Source organism: Puma concolor, chromosome A1, assembly GCF_028749965.1.
Source record: "Puma concolor isolate L17-30 chromosome A1, mPumCon1.1.hap2, whole genome shotgun sequence".
Lineage (NCBI taxonomy): Eukaryota > Metazoa > Chordata > Mammalia > Carnivora > Felidae > Puma > Puma concolor.
Window position 1 is genome coordinate 214,983,638 of NC_141667.1, and position 20,871 is coordinate 215,004,508.

Genomic DNA, 20,871 nt, shown 5'->3' on the forward strand with positions numbered 1-20,871 from the left:
GGCTACCCTTCATATCTAACCATGATTAAAAACATAAAAGCTATACTTTAGAACAGTCTAAGGACCAGGTAAAAGTAACTTTTCCAAAATGTATACATCTTTATGTGGTTATTTATATAAATGAATCCACCCAGACATGCATTCCACTACATGGTTACTGAGCACCCATCTCTGTATTTGATGATAGAGGAAAGACAAAGATGAAACATACGATTCTTGCCCATATAAATGTATAGCCTAGCACAGTCTATTAGATAAACGATAGCCTAGTTATATAAGTGCACAGTGTAATATATCTACCACTCAACAACATGGTGTGTAACACACAGTAGATGATAAGGCCCAGCCCAATAAAAGGAAACAAGGCGTAAATGAGAAGTCACTACACAATGATTCCATACTTACAAATAAAAGGGTTTGACATTAACTGAAAACAAAAATGCAATATATGGTAATGTGCCTGTATGTGTGTATGCGTGTGCACGCTGGATAGGAACATACAAATTAATTTTAATACAGGAATTTAACTGTTTGATCTTTCTTCCTGATTCCAGCTGCATTAGAATGTCTACTATGGGGGCAGGAGACAATCCGTTTTCCATTATGGAATGCAAATATTTCCCTTTAGCTCATGTTGCCGTTAAAGATACGAAAGCATCTCTATTCTAGGGGAAGAAAAGGAAACCAAGAAAATTAGGGAATGTGTGTGTTTGTGATGTATAGGCACATCTTCATGTTATATATTTGCATGTAACATGCATATAGTTACTATACCTATGCATATGTAAATACAGACAGTTCTTTAAAAATATTTTTCTCTAATTTTAGTCTAGAGGGTAAGAAAGTGACCAGAGTAGTTCAAAAGGCTGGTTGAATTAGTTGGGTAGCACGTATACCAGGGTATGACAGACCAAATAAGGACTAAGCTAATCAAGAGATGGAAACTAGTATAAAATCAAAAAAATATATATTTGTTGTGGCATAGACAGGAAGAACAGAATTACACATTCATAATTCAGAAAAAGTCAATCTACAAAGCGAGTGGATTTATGTGCTTCATTGCATGGGGGAGAAAAATGACTACACTTCAAATGACTAGATCATGTTAGGCAAGCATTTAAAAGGACTTTCATTTCATGACATCTCTAGTCAACAAAGATACAGGTTGTTGTCACTTGTGGAGTGTGATTTGAGGACAAGCCTTGATTCGTTTGAAGCGATACCAATTACCTTATATAGCACACAGCACAGGAAGAAGCAAATATTTTTTGGAAACAATTTGCTACAAATTCGCTCATCTCCAGAAATACCGTAGACACACACGTCATGTACCGAGCACCAGGATGAGAGCCCTAGGACGGATGACAGCCATGTTTCCCCTCAGCACTTGAGGCACCCCTCAATGCCTGGCAGGTGGGAGGTGCTCGGTACTCTGGCCCCAAGTGCGGATATCCAGGCCGTCTACCTCATTCATCTCTCTCGGGACTTCCAGCAGTCTTTTGGATGTATGCCCACACACATCCCGGTTTCATCTCCTTGCAAGAGCCAAGCTCCTCTTGCCCCAGGCCTTTGCACGGGGCATTTTATATAAACTTTTAGAATTCTCGCAGCTTCCCAGATTCCCCTATTCTTCCCTCCTGCTACCTGGTAAGCTTGAATTCATCTTTGGGCCCTTAGCCTAAATATTCTTTGGAGGGACTTTTCTGAATAGCCTCTAATGCCTCCAAGCGAAGTTGGGCTCCCAATCCCTCTTACTGTAACACCCCACTGTTGTTGTCGTGAAACGGGCATTTACGCATCTGCTTCTTTAAAAAATATGAATGCTCCACAGGAATGTCGCCTGTCTGTCATATAAACTGCTGTTTCTCTAGGGCCTTGTAAAATGTGTTGTACATTTTGAGCCTTCTGCAATACGGTAGGGGAATGAGCGGACATACCAATGTACTGTTCTAATGTCCTGGGGAAGAGAGGGTAGATAACTGTGGAATGTGCAACTGAGCTGTCAGGAATACATGTAATCGGGTACATAAATTGTGAAATCTAAGTCGAAGGCCCTCTTTGTTTTCTGATGTTTGATAATGAGAAATCTTCCGGCAAGATGGAAAATAAAAACAAAAGAAGACTCTGAGCATCATCGTTTAGAGAGCCTCGCTATTACACGCCAGGCTATCTGTATCCCCTTAATCATGCCCGTGTCAGGGAGTGCCGCCGGTAATGTGTGAAGGGAAGAAAGAAAGGAAGTTTGCTGGCTTGGGTATTATTCTCCTCTTTTTTTAAAAAAAATTTTTTAACTTTATTTTTTAGAGAGAGAGAGAGACAGAGCGTGAGCAGGGGAGGAACAGAGAGAGAAGGAGACCAGAATCTGAAGCAGACTCCAGGCTCCAAACTGTTAGCACAGAGCCCGACGCGGGGCTTGAACCCACGAACTGCGAGATCACGACCTGAGCCAAAATTGGACGCTTAACCGACTGAGCCACCCAGGCGCCCCAAGTGTTAGTCTCATCTTGAAAACAAGTATGTAGGACGGTTTATCAACAGAAAGACCATCTGAGTGTCTCTGTAAACTGATGAGATGGTTTCAGGAATAGATTCTTAGATTACATTTTTTAAATCTCTGACTACTTCTCTAATTGCAAACCTTGGAGCCCACCAATGGATAGGAATCCAGTGGGTCAAAAGAGAGGAAACAGAGGAAGCAGATACTTGGAGCCTCAGTTGTAGGTTAGACTGATACCTGCATGAGCAGCTGAGGGCTTATGTATAATTTCACAGCAAAAGTATGACTGGGGGAGAAAGGAGTCAATGACCGTCCTTGTCCTATGACTGCCAAAGCCACGTCCCTGTCTCCCCTTCTGTCATTAGCTCTAGACCCTCAGATCTAACTGCTCACCACATTTCATTTCCATGGGTTCTTCAAACTCAACACATGCAAAAAGAATCTTGCCATCTTCCGCAACCTGTTCTCTTCCAGCCTTCTGCGTCTCAGCACATGGCCATACCAGTTTACATGATTTCCCAAACTGGAATCACTGCTGATGACTCCCCTAACATTCTGAGGACTCAGTCATCAATTCCTATCGTTTCTAGAATCAAATGTCTCATGGGTCCCTTCACTTCTCTCCATCTCCGCTTCCATGATTATTACCGTCATTATTACCTTGCATCTGCGTAACTGCTACGGCCCTTTGTCTGACCTCCCTGCCACCAACCATTCCACACTCCATCCATTCTCTCTAGGACTTGCAAAAGTTCTCCGTTAAAATGCAACTTTAATCGCACTAGTCCCTGCTTACCACTCTTCGGTGACATCCTATAGCACCCTTTATCTCCTCGTGGCAGAGCCACTCATCATGTTGATTTGTATTAGCTTATTCACTCTTCTCTGTTTCTCCCGCTAGGCGCTGAAAGGTCTATGTCTCCCTATTCCCAGCATTTGGCACAATGTCTGGATCAATAAATCCCAGTTAAGAGCAATGCTCCAGGAGATGAAAGGATTTAACACATGCCTCCTCATATCTGGGCATATTAAAGAGGATCAAGGTGTTCCTGGGAGGATTAACCAACCCAAGAAGGAAAGCAGAAAAAATATTCTGAGCCAGCAGAGAGGAATTAAAACGAGTGGAAGCATCAGCGAATGGAAGAGGGGAAAGAGAGGACTGTAGCCCAACCTGGCCTCCCCATGAGTTTTAAAGTTGATCTCTTCTCCGAGTGGCAGTAACAGAAGCAGTGACGGTGAACTCAGAGCTTTTAAAGAAGAAACAGGTGCGAGCCAAGGGACAATCCGTGTTCACAGATACTTGTAAGAGGGAAGAAGTCTTTTACGGGCTCTAAGTTAATCCCTTATGATAAGGCCTGTGGCGCTGTCTTGGACAAAGTCTTTCCATAGCTAATAGGGAAGTGTGATGCCTTTTCAGAACACGAATTTGAGATAACACAAATGGCATGTCAAGCCATTTGGGGTAAAAGATATCTACCAATCAAAGTCAACGACAGCTAAGGAGAGATACGCAGATGGGCTTTCTTTTGATAAACTGTCCTACGTACTTGTTTTTAAGAGGACAATAATACTCAAGCCAGCAAACTTCCTTTCTTTAGTCCCTTCACGTGTTACTGGCGGCACTCCCTGACACGGGCATGATTTAAGGGGATACAGACAGCCTGGGGTGTAATAGCAAGGCTCTCTAAACGATGATGCTCAGAGTCTTCTTTTGTTTTCGCTTTCCATCGTGTTGGAAGATTTTGAGATCAGGAAATAAAATTTCAAGAAGTTTAGAGAAAAGCAAGCTAGAAGCTCATGGCCAGAGAATACCCAGGAAATATTACCAATCCCCACGTAGTCCTGGGCAAGAAACTTAAAAACTGGGGACTCGGCTGCTGAGTTTTCAACTCTTCCAACTGATGATCATAACTTTGGAAAAGAAGCTGGGATATATAGGAAGAGAGCAGCTGGTCACACAGATGGTGTCAAAGCTCATGATTTGATATTCCGGATTTGGGCTGATGACACCCATGGCGGGGGCTCCTGGAAAGTGACAACACGGATCAGAGAAAACTGGGAAGAAGGCTTTAGGCAAACTCTTGACCACGAGAGAATTATTTGGAAACCTGAGGTTAGGTAGTAACACTATTCAGTGAAAACATAACCCAAGCCGTGTGCCAGATCATAGACAGGATATCATAAACAGCATAGAGAGACGGACGGTAGTGGAAAAGGATGTCCCCAGCTGATGGCAGAAATCTGGTTTACATGGCTATTCTGGTGTCTCACGAGATGCCAAGAGATTTTTTTTTTTTAAGCTAAATTAAGTTTGGGGAAGCCCACATGCTACATACTACTCTTTGAAAGTATACATTGGATATGAGCATAGTAAAGACTTTGAAGAAACTCACAAAGAAAGCAACCTACCTGTTTTATTTTATTTTAAGTTTATTTATTTTGAGAGAGAGAGGGGTGAAGAGGCAGAGACAGGGGAAAGGGCAGAGAGAGAGAATCCCAAGCAGGCTCCGCATGGCCTGCATGGAGCCCAACGTGGGGTGGGGCTTGACCTCGGGGACTGTGAGATCATGACCTGAGCCTAAACCAAGAGTTCAATGCTCAACTGACTGAGCCACCCAGGTGCTCTGCAACCCACCTGTTTTCATTTTTTTTTAAATGTTTATTCAATTTTTTTTGAGAGAGAGAAACAGAGTGTGAGTGGGGGAGGGGCAGAGAGAGAGAGAGAGAGAGAGAGAGAGAGAGAGAGGGAGACACAGAATCTGAAGAAGGCTCCAGGCTCCAAGTTGTCAGCACAGAGCCCGACACAGGGCTCAAACCAATGAACCATGAGATCATGACCTGAGCCGAAGTCTGACACTTAACTGACTGAACCGCAATCTACCTATTTTAAACCCAGAGTTTGCCTTGGCTATTAGGCCACATAAATACTTCTATGACATCCACTTTACCTAACAACCCCAGGGCACTGGTGTTCTAACAGATCAGTTTAGAAAACCTAGATCTATATCCATGCACAAAGTGTTGAAATGCACAAAATTAAAAGTTCCACAAAACTAAAAGTAGGAGGAATAAAATAAACATGAAACAATAATATAAGGAGGTAAATATTATGCTATAGATAAACCAAGACATTGAAGTATGCGATTTAGGGCTGGAATAAAACACCATAATGGTATATTTTAGATAAAAGAAACTGATTCAATACGATGATCTTAAGCAGCACATGATAGGAAGAAGGTAGCCAGGCAAGTTCATGAGCATGGGGCTGGAATCATGGTGGGAACACGGGGGGACGGTAGAGGGGAAGAAAATGGAAGAGCTGTAACTGTGGAAGCCACAATAACACATCAGAAAGGTGCAATGGGACAGTGGTGGGTGATCTGATTTCCCGGGAAAACTTTCTGATAAAAGCAGAGGATGTGAAAACTGTGTGCCTTCCTTCCTTTGCTGATAATTTTAATCTCTCAATAAACAGAAGTACTGGTGGAGAATGGGATTGGGTGTCAGTTCAGTTTTCACAAACATGGGAAGAGTAGTTGGTCATTTAGAAATATCAGAAACTTTGGGAGAAGGCCAAGTGCTTGTAAAATCCAGCCTCTCCATAATCCTGTCAGAGACATTTTAGAGGGGATTTCTTGGAAGGAAGGCTACACTAAATAATCTTTAAGCCCCTTCTGAGACAGTAAAGACTGCCTCTCACATTCCACAGGCACCCCGAAGAATTCCAGAGGCGGCTGCATGTGAACTGAGCAGGAAACAGCCGTCTGTGACTGCCTTGAAAGAAACAAACAGCATTACCCATGCAGTCCAGTAAAAAGAGCGTAAGAGATGTCATATAAATACTCCATAGAGCTGGAAGGACTGAGACAATGTGGTGCTGGAATAAAGATAGATCAGGGGTACAGAACAGATACTTCAAACATGGGATAGAAATATGCATAAGAATGGAATGTTTGATAAAAGATAAGAAAGATAGAAAGGTAAAAAAGATAAAAGTAAGCCAACGGAGGCCCAGAAAACTGGGAATACGTATCAACTTCTACGGTGGGACAAGCCTTTTCGTATTTACAAATGGAATAAAGAACTCATAAAGGAAAAGTTAAACATATATTTTTTTTTAGAAAAACAACATTAAGAGGCAAAAAAAAAAAACAGACTATATAAGTGTTTTTAGGAAATATGAATTCCAAAGATTAAAACGCTTAATAATAAATAACCAAATGTAAATCAAAAAGGTTTGAGCTCTGTGTGATAAATGGATACAGTATGAAAGTAATCTATTTGCAAAAGAGGAAGTACTAATAACAGAGGAGGTAAATAATTTACAAAGGGTAGATATAAAAAAAATAAGGGCAAAATCATAGGATGCCATCTTTACATATCAAATTAGCAAATAAATATTAAATACATATGCATATTTTGGAAATTAATCGCCCAGCATTTAACAAGAAACTTTCAAATGTTCATTTCTTGTGATCTGCTAGTTTTACATACAGGAGTCTATCCAAGGACAGTAATTCTAATTGCTGAAAAGCTCTATGCGTGGAAATGGTTCACATAATATTACCTGTTTTAAAAAAATGAGCAAAAAAGGAAGGAAGGAATAAGAGTTAATAGTCAATGAATGCTTTCTACGTGTAGGTGCTATGTGGTTATCGCACGTAAACTATCATATTAAAATCTCGCAACAGTCCCATGAACTAGACATAATCACCATTTTACAAAAAAGGTAACATGCTTCTCTCTGTGCTTGAAGACATTAAATTCTCCAAACAAACTTGCCTTCTAAGAGTGAAACAATGGAAACAGCCTAAATGTAAACACTAGGCTGGTTAAATAAATTGGAGGTTTGTTCAATGGATTATTTACATTTCTTACATATAAAACAATAAAATGGAAAAACTAATTTAGGACAAGGTGTTAATAAAAATACACAATAGAGTATTTAATGTGATGAAAATGTTTCCGTGGAAAAAAGACTGGAAGAAACTGCAGACACACTAAGTGAATAAAACAGAACCCGACCCTGAGAAAGTGCCAACAAACGGGGTCAGCGGGAGCCCCGAGGAACCACGTGAAGTACAGTTCACCTGGCAGAATGCAGAAATGACGAAGGGACACCCAGGAAGACCCTGAGAGGCTGGAAAACAGTTGAAGCAGTCTGGCTAGTACAGGAGATAGAGAACGTAATGCAGGGCAGATACGGTAAATCTTCTATAACGAGCAGGGGCTGTAATTCTTTTCATGGTAAGTTGCCGGGAAAATCATAAATTGGTCATGGTTAAAATGTCACAAGACTCAAAATCATAAAGAAAAAATAATGAATTATTGAGGTTGTGGCTTACTCTGGAAGTTACACAACATTTTCTGACACAAGTGGGAGGTGGAGACAAGAGCAATTTCTGCTAGATAAGCATTTCAATTAGGCAGTTGGGAAAATTTGGGTGGAAAAATGCAAATCTTTACTCTCGAGTTAGTAGATGGAAGTATCTGCCTGGGTAAGCTTTCGGGAAAAGGGGTCTGGATCAACGCATGTTCAGACCATAGAAAATGTCACTGCTTGGCCAAAATGAACAAATCAGGAGACTATAGATGCTGGAGACGATGTGGAGAAATGGGAACCCTCTTGCACTGTTGGTGGGAATGCAAATTGGTGCAGCCACTCTGGAAAACAGTGTGGAGGTTCCTCAAAAAATTAAAAATAAACCTACCCTATGACCCAGCAGTGGCACTGCTAGGAATTTACCCAAGGAATACAGGAGTACTGATGCATAGGGGCACTTGTACCCCAATGTTCATAGCAGCACTCTCAACAATAGCCAAATTATGGAAAGAGCCTAAATGTCCATCAACGGATGAATGGATAAAGAAATTGTGGTTTATATACACAATGGAGTACTACGTGGCAATGAGAAAGAATGAAATATGGCCCTTTGTAGCAACGTGGATGGAACTGGAGAGTGTGATGTTAAGTGAAATAAGCCATACAGAGAAAGACAGATACCATATGTTTTCACTCTTATGTGGATCCTGAGAAACTTAACAGAAACCCATGGGGGAGGGGAAGGAAAAAAAAAAAAGAGGTTAGAGTGGAAGAGAGCCAAAGCATAAGAGACTCTTAAAAACTGAGAACAAACTGAGGGTTGATGGGGGGTGGGAGGGAGGGGACGGTGGGTGATGGGTATTGAGGAGGGCACCTTTTGGGATGAGCACTGGGTGTTGTATGGAAACCAATTTGACAATAAATTTCATATATTGAAAAAAAATTTTTAAAAATGCAAAGAAAGCATGTGACAAAAAAAAAAAAAAAAGAAAATGTCACTGCTGCACATATATACACAGCATGCACCAGACTAATCCTCAACTCAACGTGAGTTTTATACTTTGGAGAATTTCATAAATATCCTAAGAATACTGTTTTGTAACTCAGGATCTGACTCTCTTTTTTCTGTCTCCCACTTGTCGCTGTCTCCTGTCTTCTCTCCTGTTCTTTCTTGTGATACTAAAAAAAACCCATACATATATATTCACATATATGTACGTGTGCATGTACATATATATACACATATGTACAGGTACACACACACATAAAACTTACTATAACTAGTTTAGAATTTGCTATCTATGGCCACTATTGAAAAACAATAAAAACAACAACAAAAACAAACAAATGCTTGGTCACCTCAGCACAAAATACACAGGTTTGTGGGGGCGGAAACTACCTCTCCAATGGCGACTGCTTTCTACTTGGTGCATACATCTACCCTCATCTGACTTGACGGGCAAAAGTGAATTGTTCCTCTGACGTAACAATGACCATAACATAATAACTGACTCTCACCTCTCCATTGGAAATTCTGGGAGGGCAGGGACCATGCCTGGTTTGTTTATAGCTGGAGCACCCACACCAGGACAGTAACTCAATAAATGTTTGTTGAATGAACGAATGAGCGAATGAGTGGATACTGCAAGTTTTATGTATCTTTCCTTTCTGGACAGCCCAAGTCCTACTCTTCTGAGAATATCTTCTCTTAGAGCCCCAGTGATTGACCCTTCTGGAAATTACTACATTATTGGCCTGTGTTACCACTTCGCACCTGATTCTACACATTATTCTACTTGCTGGGTTTTGTTGTTGTTGTTGTTGCTGTGCTTTGCAATTTAGGGAGACATGGTCCTCAGGAACACTTATGTATGTATATATCTATTCTCTTCCCCGGAGTATTTGTTCCACAGCACACGGAAAGTCCTCAATAAAGATGTATTAAATTAAATGATGAAATCTTTTAAACGGCCTTCTACTTGGGCACATTTCTAAACATTTTCCCTATTGAATGCATCGTATTATGATTCCAAAGAGTGACGGGAAAAATGTGGACTGGTGTCAGTTGAGTTGAATTTCTAGTTCTGCCACCGCAGTGCTGGAAAAGCCACCTGAATGCTGGCCCTCTGTTTCCCCGTCTTTGAAATGTGAACATTCGTAAGCAAACAAACAATATCCACCTGCCTCAAAGAGACGACTGTGGAATCAGATGGCATAATGTAGGTGAAGGAGTTTTGCAAATTACAAAGCAAACGTTAGCTCTTCTATTTAGCAATTTAAAACATGAAATTGATATCGCAATGCCACAGATGATATATACTACACATGGCTTTTTCTGAGAATAGCTGTCGGGCAGGAGAGCAAGGTGATGAGGAAAAGAATCTCAAGCACAACCTGCCAGACAAATCCCAGTCATAAACATGTCCCATGTTGACTATGCTCAACACTTGTGTGTGGGTAGATTACTGGACACCTGTCACCAACACCCTTTGGTACTGCTGCGAAGTACCTTGAAACCCAAGCTTACCAGACACAAGCTGCTGTCCAGGCAACCCCACGGGAACCATGCCCAAGTTATTCATGGCGGTGGCCCAGGCTGTGGGATCGGTCACGGACATGTTGAGCTGGGTTGTGTCTATCGCTATACTCCCCAAACCATCAGCTGCTGCGGGGAAAAACAAACTGTGACTTCCAGTCAACAGGCAAGAGTGTTTGTTTTAAAGGAGATCACATTGCTAGAGATGCGAGACTTCACTTAGCACATTCCCCAACCACGCGAAAATAAAGCACTGTAATCTACAGCAATGTTTTCTCCAGACGTAAACATAAAGGGTTTCCAAATACATTCTGGGAGGAAACTTAATGACATGTAGTTTGTGTTACACACAGCATGCCATTAAGGAAGCACTCCTGGGAAAAAATGGAGGAACTGCTTCTTTCTCTTAGTGAGACAACGTGAGTTAAGTTCTAAGGGGGAGAGGCAGAACAGCACCACTCCTTTGGTAAGGGAAAAAAAAAGTCAATTGGTTCAGTAGACTAAAAATAAATGCCATCATCTATTTCTGAGCAGAATTTTGGAGCAGGCACACCTTCCAGCTATTTAACAGAATTTTTAAGAACAGTCGCCAAGCAGCGACTCAGTTCGGTCCTAACTGAATTTATCAGGGTTACCTTGTAACATACTCTTTCCTTTCTAAGCTGTTTGTATCATTCCATTATGGAAATGCAGGTGTCTGCTTAAGATGACTCTTCCAAAATATTTCTTGTAAGTTCAGACTTTCGTCAAAACCAAACAAACAAATAAATAACATTAAAAACAAAGAGCACAGGGCCAGAAAAAAAAAAAACTCAGCAAAACATGTGAAATTTGACTTAATGAGTTTTGATGTATGCTAGTCCCATGGCCCGATTTCTTTAAGGATTCCAGGTTCCCGGTTCAATGCCTATTTTCACTGCCAGGCAAGCTCTTCCTCTAAGAACTCACAACGCCTTGTTTGTGTCCTGGGCGGGCCACTGGCATTTACCTGCAGCCATCATCTGAGGAAGCTGCTGGGGACACCGGCTGATGCTTTCCACGCCACCTGCATCTACGACTGAACTATGAGCATCCTTGGGGGCAGGTGCGCTCTGATGGCTGAGTGCAGGTTCCCCACGGAGGTCATCGGATTCTGCAAAAGGGGAGAGGAGGGTGGTGAGAGATCACGACAGTTAGCTGAAGGAGCCTTTGAGGAAAACACTGTTGTCTGGGCAAAAACCAATGAACAACAAAGGACAACTTCCAGTCACAGACTGAGACTCGGGGAGGGGCTGCTTCCTGAGCCCCGGGCGGCCCAGCCGGTCCCTGCCTAGGTTTGCCCTGGGTGCGCTGGGCGGGCCAGCTGTCAGCTCACCTAGAGCCACGCTGCCTGAATAAGCAGCCCCTTGTGCAAGCGGCCAGGGCCTTCCTTGCCTCCTACTGAAGAGACTTCACAGACGGGGCTTATCAGCCCCGGCACAGCCTCTTCCACTCACTACACATCAATGGAGAGGGCAGACTCGGGGCTAAATATGATTTTCTTTAAGTTAAAAAATTAATTGATGTTGTTATTTTGGAAGACGGTCGTCTGCGAAATGTATTCGGGGGGGGGGGGTGGAAATGGAGGGCAGAGGAAGAGAAAAGCCAGGAGCTATTCGCCGTGAAGCTGGTAAAGGAGTGCGCCCAGATTACAATAGCCAGCAGAGGCAGAGGGAAAGAATAGTGCGCCTCTCATAAAAGAAGATGGAGAGGATGTTGGGGCAGCAAAGAGACACAGTTGTTTCTTTCATTTCTATGAAGATAAATTGAACAGGCCACAGTTTGTTGGGTCTGGGTTTTCCCTAGCCTCACAGCGCACACGCATGCGCGTGCACGCACGCACGCGCACACACACACGCACACACACATACATCTATATGCACATATTTTTGTTAAACTTTCCAAAGCACTCTTCTAGTAAAAACAAATAATAAAGCATTAAATAAAGCTGCAAAGGAAAGGGTCCCTCTATAGCCCGCTATTTATAAAATAACCTTCCCCCCATCCTTAAAAATGCAAAAACATAGCATTCATACATACAGTGTTTTTCATGCACACGTATTTTAAGTGCACATTCAGCAGTTCAAAACTGAAAGGCAAAACATACCGCTTACGTGTGGGATCTGTGAAGTTTGAATTTTAAGTGGATTTGATGTAACAGTTTAATTATTTCTTTTTATTTAGCTATAAACTTAGAAGTTTTTCTAACCCATGTTTTTGCTATTGGGTATTTTAGAATTAGATGCGATGGTCTGTTTGTGTGTGTCTAGTTCACACTTTATGAGTATAAGTTTAGTTCAAATGGAAGCTCAGATTTCAGTATTTCAAGGAATAGGTGGGTGATAGCAAATTGTTTCCATAGTCTCCACAAACACCTAGCCCTCGACCGGAGGGGCACATGAGATGGCGGGGAATATTTTCCAATAGCTTGTTGGCAGATGATACATCATCATTCAATAGAAAACGATTCCAACTTTGAGAGCAAACTGCACTCAAGACAAATGCTTTATACCTTGCAATGAAACTCACCTACCCATGGGGCGCCTGGGCGGTTCAGTCAGTTTAAGTGTCCGACTTTGGCTCAAGTCATGATCTTGTAATTCATGGGTTTGAGCCCCCCACATGGGGTTCTGTGCTGCCAGCTCAGAGCCTGGAGCCTGCTTCGGATTCTGTGTCTCCCTCTCTCTCTGCCCTGCCCCCACTCATGCTCTGTTTCTCTCTCAAAAATGAACAAACATTAAAAAATTAAAAAAAACCCAAAAACTCTACTACCCAAATGAATTGAGACCTTGTTCACTTGTGGTGAATCAATTATTCACCACGGCAACGGAAGCCATCAGACAACGTTCTCACCATAGAAAATGAACTCAGTAACAAATACATAACAGATCTAAATGTCTGCCCTTTGGCTACCCACACACCAGCTATGTTTCTATGATGAAACCTCACAGCACTTTCCCCTGTCTACCTCCAACCAGTTCAGATCACCACAGCAGAGTCCGGCTAGACTGTTCATTCTTTTGCTCAAATGGCCATGGAGTAGAGTTGTTTCAGATCGTTGCAAGGTCACCATTTGTCTTACTTATCTCCCTAAATGAAGTTTAGTTGGCTGGCTTCCTGCCAGCTTGGGTTCTCTCCAAATGGGCATTAATCACAACTTTCTGTCCAATGAGTCTGCAGTTCTGGAATATTACATCAAAGAACATCCCTTTACTTTGTAGGCTTTACCACTGGTATCTGACCTGCCATGTTTCCCCTTGCCTTTTTGCAACAGTATTTTAGGGATGCCGTTAGTTTTCCATGGCTCTATAACTGTCTGTTCCAAAGGTAGTTTTCTCCTCAGTGATTATAGTGTCACATGGGGGCATCAAACGTCCCAGGGGCCCATAGTGCCCACCCACACTTTCATGCCCATCCTAAACTAATGCTGTTCCATTGGGAACAGTAATGAACTGTTACTGTGTCATACAACAAACAAAAAACAAACAAAAAAAGTCATTGCTTTGTTGGCAAGATGTAAGATGTAAACCTGAATTTATCCCCTAATGAGACTCTGTGACACTTAATTTATTACATGCCTTCAATCTACCAACCAATGGTTTCAATGTCATACAACTTCATGTAGCTGCCATGTACCTAGAATGGTGACTCCAAAGTAAGTTGTATCACCTCTTAGGCATTTCTAAGAGTCTCAAGGAAGCCAGGCAATTTTTTAAAAAAAAGTAAATTTCCTTGATGCTTGGAAGAAAGATGATATTTTAAATTAATTACTACCTAGTAATTTATGAATGGTTGCAAGAGTAATTTTTATACTCTCCTAACATCTATCGTTCCTATTGAATACCTGCCTCTTTACATGACTCAAAGCCATAATGCCTAATTTATCATTCAAATCCATTTCTCTGCCTTAGTTTTCTTATTTCTAAACTACAGAAAAGATTGATCATGTTAATGGTGTTTACTTACACACAGAGATGTGGGGAGTTAAAAAATTATAGCTAATAAAGCACTTGGAATATAGTAGATGCTAATTATTATTATTTTATTTGGAAGTGTAGTGTTTCTATGAAGGTAGCCTGGGATCTCAGTGTTCTACGGGATAATTATGTAATTAATTCTAAAACAGCGAGTAACACTTGATATTTCTAAAAGTAAGCACTGCCCTAGTTTTCTATGCCACACCTAAATTGTAGCAGAATATTTCTTTATTTTCCACAAATCCTTTATAAAATAATACAATGTGAATTAAAAGATGTATGAATTTTCTTCTCTAGGCTATTCTTCTGTTTATGCAACTATGAAAGCTTTCAAGAAACTGATGACTAATTGTGAAATTAGCAGTTTGAATTTACAGCTTTTAGTAAGACAAGATCATCACAAAACCAATCGGATGTACAAAATGCCAAGGTTAATGATACAGCACTGTCCAGGGTTCAGATGAAATCTAACCTGTTCTTTGTTAAGGTATATGCACGTACAAAATCTCATACCCAATTTCGTAACTGTTCAACAAGATTGATTTATGCTCAGGATTTCACTGGGCTACATCAACAGGGCAAATAATTTTTGAAACTCACCAAGCCTATGAAAATACTATTTTCCCCATTCCTTCCTCAAAAGAAACAAACAGACAAACAAACAGCACAGCTTTTCTCACTGTAAGTAACACAACACTTGCTAACCCTGTCCAACTTTCACGTGTCCCAAGGACACACACACACGCTATGAATAATAAAACCCATCTGTAACTGTCCACAAAGCATAGATTGCTATAAAATGGGGGTAGAGATGAGTTAAGTATTGAAATTTTATTTTTTAAAATTTAACAGAATGATTTTGTTTGATGTTAAAGTACATAATATATACTTATATGTTATTTATATGTAATAATTATATATAATTATAGTATGTTTATACATTTATAAAATATATTTAAAACTATATATAAACTGTATGTGTATATATATACACACACACACATATGTTTTTCAAGTGAATTCAGTCATAGAAGAAAGGAAGGAAACTAAAAAGGAAAATAAAAAGAGAAAGAAGGAAATGACAAAGGAACAAAGGAATAAACTTCAGTTCCAGGGTCCAATTGCAAAGGCTGGAGGTTTGAAAACTAAAGAACACAAAAGGGGAAATTGTTGTTGGGAACTAGAACACAGACGAATTTAAAGTGTCAAAGAAAGACAATTTTTAAAAATGTTAGATCCTTCCAGATAAGCTTTTGGTGCACTTAAGTCATTCTTCACGATCTAAGATTCCACACCTCCCTGGCAACCAATGTGGGGCCATCATCAGGTTACCGGGATGCTCCCCTTTTGTGAGACTTCTTGCAGCTGTTCTTTGAATAAGCTGAAATCTATAAATAACAGCATCTCCAGACCCATTAAACAGTACGTTAGTGTAATAAAGGCACATACGTACATATATGCTAAAGAAGTGATATCATTGGAAGAAAGGAAAAATTTCCATTTGGCACGTACTACAGAGGAAAGAAAGCAGGTCTGGCCGTTTCTCAAACACAAAATATCATTAAGGATCTGAGCTTGCATCCTCCATTTTTCCATTCTGTCTAGCAGCCAGTTTTAAACTATAAGTTGTCATTCTTCCATGTTAGGGAGGGAACGGTTACTGAATGGATGATAAGGTTTTACCCAAGACATGTCTGTCTTTGAAAAACTCAACATTGACAGAGACAGACAGACAGACAGACAGAGGCAGAGACAGACAGAGAATATGAATGAGAGAGAAGGTTTCCTCTGAAATCATGAAATCAAACAAAATTACCAAATTTGCCAGAGACAACTCAACCAGCATGGGCATGAGAGGTAGATAAAGTCCTTGGACGCAAAGTAAAATACTGTTTGGCATTACATTTTTTTTTTTTTCAACGTTTATTTATTTTTGGGACAGAGAGAGACAGAGCATGAACGGGGGAGGGGCAGAGAGAGAGGGAGACACAGAATCGGAAACAGGCTCCAGGCTCTGAGCCATCAGCCCAGAGCCCGACGCGGGGCTCGAACTCACGGACCGCGAGATCGTGGCCTGGCTGAAGTCGGATGCTTAACCGACTGCGCCACCCAGGCGCCCCTACATTTTTAAGTGTAGAGAAATGACAGAGGTAAAATTACTTTGTTTTCAGGAAATCGATTCTTTTAAAAAATATTACATTTTATATTTCTAAATTGAACAAAATAATAAAAGAGAAAGCTTGAGACCTTAGGGATAAAGTATTTCTTTTTCCGTTAAAGACAGAAAAGGAAATAGGACCAGATACTACTATGATAATATGTAATTTCAAAGTCTGTATATAGGCAAGTTTTAAAATACAGGAGCTTCCACACTTAGATTATTTCAGCTTTTCTGAGAAGGGCAATATTATACCTGAAGGCTGTTTATGAAACATGTAATGGGTCAACTCATACCTCCCATTGATGGATATCCATCAACCACATACACAATATGTTGTCAGACGTTGTTTTCTGCCTTCCAAAATACATCTAGCATAGGGAAAGTTATCATTGCTGACTCTGCTGCTGAGTGAATTATTAAAGGAAGCAATCTCATCCATAAACATAGGCCTGGATCCATTAAAACGAGAAGAGTCTCACTTTCAGCAAAGCTTTTTCTAACGCCCTGAGGATTCAGGACAACCACACCCAGGTTCATAGAACGTCAAGGTTCAAACCCTAGAGTTCCTTAATTCCAGCTTCCCTCAGATGTGGAAGTCCCCAAAATGTTACAGGCAGGAAACTGTTTCAGCCTTAACAGTTCACACATTCACCCTTCAGCTGAGCCCTTGTGGGGAAAATAAGCTCTTGAACTCTGCTTCTGCAACCATGTGTGGCCCTGGGAAAGGGACTCTTCTGTCCCCTGAACAGGGATATTGAGGCGTAACTGCCAATCAAGTAAGTCTCAGACAAGTTTATGAAAGTAAATATGGACACATCAGAGAATTCGCATTTTCCCTCACCTGACGAGTTTGTTTTCTGTTTGCACTCTCTGTTCTCAAGCTCCCATTCAAACAGTCCTAGTGAAGGGACAAAGTAAATACAATGCTATAACTACACAGAAGCTTCGATTGAGATGGCAAAGATGTGGGCTGCAGAGAAAGAGCAACGCAGAGACCAGGGGAAAGAGTCCTTTTGGAAGACGGGTAACACCTCCGAAATAGACTTAAGGTAGATTTCAGGCTTCAAAGATACATTCCTCAAAAGCGTGAGGTCTATAAACCATGGACACTGCCAATGATCAAAGAACAATTTTTAATGCATGTATAGTGTAGGTCACATGCTGGTCTTTTTGGCCACACTTACACACAGAAAGCAATTTCTGTAAACATTATTATCTTCTTATATAAGGGAAAGCAGACAGTATCATTCTATAATTTGTGCTCTGTTGTACTCAGTTTTTTCATTATGTACTCATTTTATACCTTGACCCAACCATGAAAAACATATTAAGCTACAAAGTGGAACATTTTAATTGTAGTGAGTGAATAACTGACCCTTAAATGGCTGCAAACTCTGGTAAATGAATGATCTGTTTTCAAAAAAAAAAAAAAAAAAAAAGCTTGATTAGAGCTCTTGAATCTATGGAAATCTACCTGCAATAAAATCCAGATCAGATCCTGACCAGCCTGAGCCAGTTGCCCATCCTGTTAAACATTTCTCCTAGTAGGGTCACAAACAACGTGTTGGTTACTCTTTAAACTAATGTGCTCTTAATGATGCCTTTGCAACACGACGCATGAAGTATTACCCTGCAGTCATGATCGCCCCAGGTATTCCAGACTCAGCAGGACACCCCGCCTCCAGTGGGGTGCCCTGGACCAGAGACCTTGTTTTCTGTTTCTCTAAATGACCACACACAGCCCTTGTTTATGGTCTGAAAGCAGTGAGTAGGATGGTGGGGGCCCTGGGTTCCTAGGGAGAGTCCTTTTCACTCCATGGGGAGTCATAGATGGTATGGTTACCTCGTGAGGGTGGGCTAGTTGGAGCAAATGAATGTGCAGCAAGATATCCAACTGGAAAGTTCTAGGTTGAGCAGGGAGCATTCTGGGGAAATGGGTCAAAGCTTAGGTGCCATTGGCAGTGTTCACCGAGATTCAAACGGAGGTGCTCAGAAAGAGGAAGGCCTTCCGGGCCCGAAGATATTCAGGGTCCCAAGACGAGAGGTTGGGGGGGTACAGCAAGATGGGTCTAGTCTCTAGGGACATTCGTGACTCAGAATCTAATAGAAAGACTGTCTTAGTTCTTTCGTGGTGAAGGCTTTATGTTCTAACTGCTTTTGGAGGTCAGGATCATCCTCGGAGGTAAGGACTGACTGCACACAGTGATCTCAGCCAGGCTTCTGTGACACAGAAAGCTCCACGAAGGCTCTTGCCCCCAACAGGGGGGCGGGATAGATGCCGATGGGAAGGTTCCAGCGCTGAAAACAAGGCCGAAGGTCCCTGAAAAATGCTGCTGCCACAGCTGTAATTCCATCCTTGCTCTCTATCTTGGTTACAGATTTCCATACAAGGGTATAAATGCGCTACCCTCCACTCTATCTTCTCCCATTAACACCCCTTCTCGCTGTCAGTAGGAGGAGATACGTGCCTCGTAAGAATGTCATACAGACATCCTTCCGTACAAGGGGATGGCATTTGGAGGACTAAGATCCTCAAATAGAATCTTTTCTCCTACTCCAGCCTTCCAGATCAACGACTCATCTGCCCCGGGAAAGTAGCCTGTTTTTCTAACTGTGGCTGTGTTATCAGTTAGGCACTGAAGGCACAGGGTGCACAATAATCTTGGAGAGCTGAAAACGTTTCATGTCAACATACAGTAAAACATGCATTACCAAAACCAAGTACTTATTTAATGAAACACCTAGAAATTTTGTATTATGACAACTTCTCTAATTATCAAATTTAATAGTCACACAGACATCATTAGAGTTGAAAATCACTCGCAAGTGGGGCTTTCTCATGTTGCAAAAAACTCCTGAGTCTGCATAATTATGCAGAAATCAGAGCTGGTTTTAAATGAGAGGAATAACTTGTAGGCAGATAACTTCAAAAGCAGAATTATAGAAATCCTGTCCAAAAGTCCTATAGACAAAATCATACTGCATGCCAGATACATTGAGTACACTGAATGCATTTTGTATGTTAAGTGCAACGTGGGGTGAGGCCTCCAAAAGCAAAGCCGAGCGGCGGCCATTCGAGTCTGCAAAAGTTTTAAATGGCTGTTCAGAGACGTTGTCTCCTTCCTGCCTGCTACATGTGAGATAAACAAAGCTAAATTTTCCCTTTACGTTTGCCAACCTCAGTTCAGGATTAAACGCCATCCCCGGTTACTTTTTCACAGATGACTTACAAATTTATTGGGGGAAGGTAGGGGAGGGAGAAAAACTGACCCTAAAAAACAGATATGAGAGAAAAACATCTGGCCCGTGTTACTGAATGCAATTTCATGTTAGCTTAAAGTCATCATATTTACTTATGGTTTTATTATTTATAAAAAAGAAATTATGCGGAATGTGCTTTGTGGGAATTACAGAATATTGCGATTGCTACCACGGTTTATTATTTTCCCAGCAAGATGGCTTAAACCCAACCTAAACAAATATTTTAAATGAATCCCCACCAGCACTATCACATTTTTTTTCCCCTCTCTAGCCTTAATGAAAAAGATATCCTGCTCTTCAAGCTCTCTGATGTTCTTATTCGTGTGCAATTGTAAGTGTTACGGTTTATTATGAGATAATGTTTATTGTAAAATAATGACTCAGAAAATGCCCAGCACCCAGTGGTGGTAAAACAGCGCAGGGGATGTGAGGGCGTTTGAAAGTGGCAGCGGCTGCCAATGGCAAACATTCACCAGGCCTCGACCATTAATGCAATCAAAGTAATGACTTTATTACTTGCGTAATCAAGTAGACATGTGTTCACGTACTCGTCCAACATATCAACCTGCCACCATCTCTGCAACACAGAGAGTATTGCTAATAACCTACAAACAAGGCAGACAGAGCAGAGACACATAATCACCATAAAACTAAATGCAACGTCCTCTTCCTAACCAGAGACACCACCTTCATTCATTTTTTTTTTTTTTTTTAATTTTTTTTTCAACGTTTTTATTTATTTATGGGACAGACAGAGACAGAGCATGAACGGGGGAGGGGCAGAGAGAGAGGGAGACACAGAATCGGAAACAGGCTCCAGGCTCCGAGCCATCAGCCCAGAGCCCGACGCGGGGCTCGAACTCACGGACCGCGAGATCGTGACCTGGCTGAAGTCGGACGCTCAACCGACTGCGCCACCCAGGCGCCCCCCACCTTCATTCAAATACACTCCCCAAACCCTTGATGCCGTTCTACCAGCCGACGCAACTGGCCTTTCTTTCTGGTAGGGCGATCTGCAGCAGTGGAATGCAACGACACGGTTCTTTTCCACCCGAGAGTAAACTCCAGTACAGGTTAGGGAGATGGAAATAAACATTC

At 41.4% G+C, this 20,871-nt stretch overlaps 1 protein-coding gene across 9 annotated transcripts in view; it reads right to left on the bottom strand.

Moving 5' to 3' along the window:
- ENOX1 (ecto-NOX disulfide-thiol exchanger 1) overlaps positions 1-20,871 on the bottom strand; it is a 585,762-nt gene that overhangs the window by 220,166 nt on the left and 344,725 nt on the right. For 8 of the 9 annotated variants that reach the window (XM_086711599.1, XM_086711581.1, XM_086711571.1 and 5 more), the window contains 2 exons: positions 11,345-11,488; positions 10,348-10,485 (listed from right to left, as the gene is read on the bottom strand). In XM_086711599.1, the coding sequence (XP_086567725.1) occupies positions 10,348-10,485; positions 11,345-11,488 (282 nt within the window). The remainder of the gene's footprint in view (positions 1-10,347; positions 10,486-11,344; positions 11,489-20,871) is intronic. The other variant, XM_086711591.1, reaches the window with a different exon arrangement.